The sequence below is a fragment of the Propithecus coquereli genome, unplaced genomic scaffold (genome assembly GCF_000956105.1).
Source record: "Propithecus coquereli isolate 6110/MARCELLA unplaced genomic scaffold, Pcoq_1.0 Scaffold222, whole genome shotgun sequence".
NCBI classification, from domain to species: domain Eukaryota; kingdom Metazoa; phylum Chordata; class Mammalia; order Primates; family Indriidae; genus Propithecus; species Propithecus coquereli.
In genome coordinates this window covers 1,611,276-1,617,275 of record NW_012147412.1, presented here as the reverse complement: position 1 = coordinate 1,617,275, position 6,000 = coordinate 1,611,276, and the positions used below count along the sequence as shown (strand labels likewise).

At 49.3% G+C, this 6,000-nt stretch overlaps 1 protein-coding gene across 1 annotated transcript in view; it reads right to left on the bottom strand.

Moving 5' to 3' along the window:
• TECTA (tectorin alpha) overlaps nt 1-6,000 on the bottom strand; it is a 74,441-nt gene that overhangs the window by 33,352 nt on the left and 35,089 nt on the right. The window contains exon 11 of the mRNA XM_012644900.1: nt 2,389-2,950. Within this exon, the coding sequence (XP_012500354.1) occupies nt 2,389-2,950 (562 nt within the window). The remainder of the gene's footprint in view (nt 1-2,388; nt 2,951-6,000) is intronic.

Below are 6,000 nucleotides of genomic sequence, written 5' to 3'. Positions count from 1 at the left end.
CGGAGGGAAAGAATCAGTCCTGCCCTCCCTTCTCAGAGGTTGGAGTCACAGCAAAGCAATTAACAAACAACCCTATTCTCGGGCTGAATGGCTGAGTTAGGACTCAGTCTCCCCCAGCTTTTGTCTGCTTCTGAAGCTCAAAATGGAAAACCAAGCTGCCTCCAACTGCACCCCACCTCCATCCCCCATCCCCACCCACATGTCGTCTTTAAAGCATGTTTTTTCTCTTACTTTAGTGTTTCTTTTTACCATCCATTACCACCATCTCCACTGGTGCTTCTAACTTCTGGATCTTTGCCCTGTTCTGAAATGCCAAAGTAGGGCAAGGTCTGACACTCCTGATGATGGGAACCATTCTAAGCTACCTGCTGGCCCGGATGTACCCGCTGGGGATCTGCTGGTGGGCAGCCCAGCCTGAGGACGAGGCAGGACAGACTCGGCTCTGAGTGCCGTGGGCAGAGCTCCCCACTACCAGTTAGCCAGTGTGGGGAGGAGGTGACCAGCGTTTGGAGGGAACTTTGAGGGGGGGAAGAGGAGGACAAGAAATATCATCCTCACATCCTTAATCCCTAGCCAGGCTCTGTGGGGGTGGGTGGCTTTTGTCCTCAGAGGTAAGGGTATGGGGCTGGCTAACTCAATTCCCTTTCCTTCCCATGAGTGACAAAAGTTGAGACCCATCAATAGAGATGAGAGTTCCTGGAATCAGTCCCTTTAAAATGAACCCTCTCTCTGCATGCCCCTGTGCACTGCAGCTAGAAGCAATGGTTTCTGGCCTGCACTACGCCTGCCCCCATCTCAGCCACTGCAAGAGCAGTACAGCCAGCAAGGCACGGCTGCAGGTAACGAGGGAACTGACTCTCTCTCATAAGTCTCCAGACGAAAACAGCTGAGCCTCCCCTTCCAAAACTGTTTCCCCATCCTGCGCCATGTTTAGGCCTCTGGGTCCAGAGCCTGGTTTTCTGATTTAGAGGAAGGCAAGCTCTCTGGTCCTGTGAGCTGACCCCAATGAATCCAGAGTAGCTCTGGGGTTTTATCTAGACTCAAGCTTTTGTTATAGGCATATTTATTTTTACTGAAGTCACCAGACGCCAATCTGTTTGGATAGTCACCCTTTCTGCTAACTTATTCCCCCCCTGCCCCCCAGGACTCAGCCTGGATGACTGAGCAGTTGGCATCTGTCCCCCCTTAGCTTCCTTCCCTGCTTCCTCCACAATCCACAAGAATCCAATTACATGGACTGTAAACCACAAGACTGTTTCTGGTTTTTCACCCAAATCTCCCTTTTCCAGGATGAAAATGGGAGTTGATTCTCTGGGGATCCTGCTGCATTACTTATTTAGAGTTCTATGTATTCAGGATCGATTTGTAGCCTTTTTGTACAACCAGACCTTCTAAAAGACATTTGCGATCGTTAATGAAATCGAGATGAGAAAATAGACCAAGATGGGTTAGCCAATGACCAACAGTGGTTTTTCCCTCCAACTTTTTCCTATCCTGAAATGCCAAATCATTCCAGTACATAATCCACGAGTAAAGAGGACTATGGGAGCATGGGCTTTGGCTTAGAAGGTCGAATCCTGACTTTGCCACAGAAATTATATGACCTTAAGCAAGTTACTTAACTCTTCTGAGTCTCAGTTTCTCCCTGATCAATTAGGTTATTGAGAAGAATAAATGAAATCATGCTGATAAAGTGTTTGGCACTGGGCTTGGCTCAGAGCAAGCCATTCATATAACAATACCATTTAGCATGCATAGAGTGCGCTGGGCTTTCAGTTACCTAATTTGATCCTCCCGACATCTCTGTAGCATAAATGGCCAAGGCAGCATTACCACTGCTCTACAGAGAGGGAAGCTGAGAACGAGGGAGGAAAATGCATTGCTCCAAGGTCACACAAATCCTTAAGGACAGAGTCAAGGCTAGAATCCAGGGGCTCTAATTCCTTCTCTAATGTACTCCTAACATTATGCTATGTTTCACAGGCACAAAGCCTGAAACATGACATATATGACATACTTAGTATGTAAACTATCAACACAATTATGAGCTTCTAGAACTGACTAAATAACTCTTCTTCCATTAGTTTCTTGCTAGCATTTTATTGTGCACTTGTTGAGTCAATGCCATGTATGATGCCCTGTGCTTTACATACATGATCTTACTTCATCCTCAGGGTAACCCACGAAATAAGTGATATTAACCCCATTTTACAGATAAGGAAGTCGGAGGTTACATATCCTGTTTCAGGTAACAAACTCAATTCCAAAGTGCATATCCTTACATTGCTCTACTCAATGCGCGCTGACTTTTATGGAGTTGGAAGACTGGCCTCCCCAACCCATCAGGAATGAGGAGAAACCACAGGAAAGATAACAGGGAGGACTCACAGCATGACGTGTAATTCCTCCAGCCGGTCACCGTGATCCCCTGCGTCTGGCAGGTGCTGGCGTAGTTCTGCAGCCAGCTGCAGGCGGTCTGCACTGCGCCCCCATCGATGCAAGAGTCAAACAGGCAGTTCTTGTAGAAGAAGGCGGGGTTGACTTTGCTGTGACACTTGGAGAAGCCAGCGTTCTGGTTGGGGATCAGGCTGCACAGCTGCTGTACCTTGGAGAAACCTTCGACCTTGGCACAGGATGGGCAGCGGTCCCCACAGCCCACCTGGCAGAAGGTGTCCCTTTTCACCCAGCTCTGCCCAAACTCACTGATGCTTGATGCAAGCACACCCATGGGCATCTCCAGGTCATCGTCGGGGTTGCTGTTGTAGCGTCCGCACAGGCCGTAGGTGCTGTTCTGCATGCTGCGGGGGACCGTGATGGACAGGAAGGTCTTCCAGTCGTACACGACCTTCAGGCCAAAGTCGGTTTCCACCACCACGTGGAAGCCAAAGGAAAAGATATTTATCTTCCCTTGTCCCAGCTTCAGGGGCAGATAGAGCCGTTCATTGTTGACCTGTAAGAGGAGAGATGTAGTGGAGAAACACAGTTGGCCCAGAGATTTCCCAGCTCTTCTTCGAATGATTAGTCTCTAGGAAGACAAGTCCCAGAGGGGAGTTCGAGCGAGCTGAATGCAGTCTTTGCATGTAGGGTTGTTTATGTCAGTCAACTATCATTATTAGGATCTGAACAGACTTAAATGACTATCCTTGGTACACTAATACACCTATTTATTTCAGTGCCTTCTGTTTACATAGAATTACTTCCCCCAGGAGTTCAAATTGTTTTCTCCAAGGTAATCAGAGGGTAATAGGAATTCAATTAAAGTTTAGACTAAAATACCAAAACCTAGAACTCCTGTGTTTCTATTTCTAGCTCTATCGTGGATTTATTTCAGGCCCCAATGTATTACTTTCTTCGGGGTATTTCTTCTTTGAAGGATGACTTCCCTTTGCTATTCCGTCTGCTGGGATGCCATTTTCCACCCGTCAACATCCCTCTTGCCCTCCAGACCCGCCCCCTCTCCGGGCACCCGGCACAACGTCTCCCACAGAGGGGGCGCTTCACACGTGTTTCTGCCCATATATTTTTTAATTCAGGCAACAGGGAAATCCCTTAACATGAAACTCTGGAACTTTGCTGCCCTTGACCTATTTTGATTCAGATGAGCCAAACCCTATGGCCTATGGCTGAGTTAGCGTATGACGCTCATGGAGACAGCCATGTCACTCGCTGCAGCAGGGCTCACAGGAGAGCTAGTCTTCCTCATGTTCCAAGATTGTCTTAATGTCTGAAGACTGCTTTCTGACCAGAAATCCCTTCCCCAACCTCCTAATCTCTCTCCCCACTGGAGGAGAGAGCTGACACCCCTTCCCACCCTGCTGTTCCTGCCTTGCTTCAGACTCTCATCACCTTTCACCTTGACAACTACATAATCTCCTAACTTGTCTCCGTGGTGGCAGGACTGCCCCCTCCTCCATTCACTCACTATTGCCACGCCAATATTTTTTAATGCAATTGAAAGCAGTTAATCCGATATTAAAACCCTCTCCAGGGCTTAAGTAAAGTGTCTGATGTGCTTAGCACAACACCCTGGGCTCTCCGGCAGTGGGCCCCACCTCTCAGACCCAGCCCACATGCACCCTCCACACCAGCAATATCTGACACTGTGCAGTCCCCTAAATGGACCAAGCTGTGTCACTCCACCCTGCCTTTCCTGTGCTGCAAGTGTGATGGGTTCTTCCTGTGTCCCACCCAGGGCCCCCTCCGCCAGTCACTGTGACTGTGGGCTAATGATAACTCACAGCTGGCCTTGGTCCAGGGGGATCCACTGTGCCCAGATGGTTATGCCGGTCCTGTCCAACCTCCCACTCCAAGGGTAGCCCTTGGCCAATGACTGACCAGCACTGGGGACCAACTCTGTGGTGTAGGTCATGAGCCAGAGCTCCCTGTCGCTCAGGCTACAGCTGGTCTCCAGTTTAGACCACTTCCCTATTGAGCTCTCTACCCCGGGGCTTCCCTCACTCTCCCAAGAGTCCCCACCTCAGATTAGGCCTCTAGGGAACCTGACCTAAGACAATCAAGGATGCCCTTGCCCCCATCCCTTTTTCCAGGGGGTGATGCTCGCCCTTCAAAACTCTCAACTCTCTCCTCTTCTGTGAATATTCTTCTAGGCAGAATTCATTCATTCACCCATACTGTGTGCAGTATGGAGACATACCGTGTGCAGGTACTGTGTTAAATGCTGGATAAAGCATGTCGGGCCTTTCCCTAGGAGCTCACAGGTGTGTAAACAAAACAGATAATAATATTAATATCATGTGATAAAAGCAGCAATCGAGATAAATATGTGCACAGACACCAGACTCACCTGGGGGCAGAATCAGGGATACCTGCAGGAAACGATGCATCCCCGGTCCCCAAGGATGAGTAGGGGCTGGCCCATCAGGGAGGAACGGAAGTGAAGAAAAGGGAATTCCAAATAAAGGGCCTGGCCCCAGCAAAAGCCCAGAGGAGAGAGAAAAATCCTGATAAATATGAAGAACTGAAGCAATTTAGTGCTGCTGGAGCATAGAGCGCGGCCTTGAGAGTGGCAGGAGATGAACATGGAGAGGTGGGGAGGGCTCGGATGATGGAGGGCCTTGTGTGCGATCCACACGTGGCAAAGAGGCCCCTGAAACAAAGTCTGAAAAATACCCATTCTTTCTGCAAAAAAAAAAAAAAAAAAATCATCAGCCTTAATAAGAGAATTTAAGTAGAATGATGAGGCCAGAATTTAGATTGAGGAAGAAAACTGCAAATAAAGTAGCAGACAGGAGACACAGAAGCAGAGATGACGTTCCTAAGGAGTTTGGCTGGAAAGGGAAGGAGAGAGATCAGGTGGAAGCTGGTGGGAGGTTTGTTTCAGAATGAGCATGTCTATGGGTTGCGGAGAAGGACCTTGCAGAAAGGGAAAGGTTGGAGACAGAGGGGGAGAGGAGGTGACAGGCAGGCAAGATCCCCTGGAAGGCAAAAGCTAGATAGCACAGGTGGAGAGTGGCCGTAGGGAAGAGAAGAGGAACCTCCTTCTCTGCGCCTGGAAGAAAGGAGGTGAAGAGGATGCAGTGACAGTCATTTAAGGGACAGGGTGCATGGCAGGTGGGAGGAGGCATGAGATCAGTCCTTGGAGACTCTGACCTGTCCTGAAAGCTCATAGCTAATAAGCTCAAAGCTGTGTGCTCAGAGGCTGAGCTGCGCCAGTTGGCTTTTCTTGCGAAGTTTCTCTGCATTCTATATTCTTGGCTACCTGGTGTCACACAGGAGGCAATGCCTTGGGAGGCAATATAATTGGATGAAGCTATTACAAAAGGCTTGCAAATCCTGTCATTGCCAAGGAGAACCCTGGGAAAGGAACACTGTCAGCTCAGAAGCCCCATAACTGCTGCCTCCAACCGGCACCACTGCCCTGAGTCTCTCTCTGTGAGTGAGAAACGGAGGAAGGAGGGGGCTCAGGGACAGGAGGTCCGAGGGAAAGGCAGAGGCTGGAACAGCCGCAGAGCTGGGTGGATAGGGGCAGATGGGAAGAAG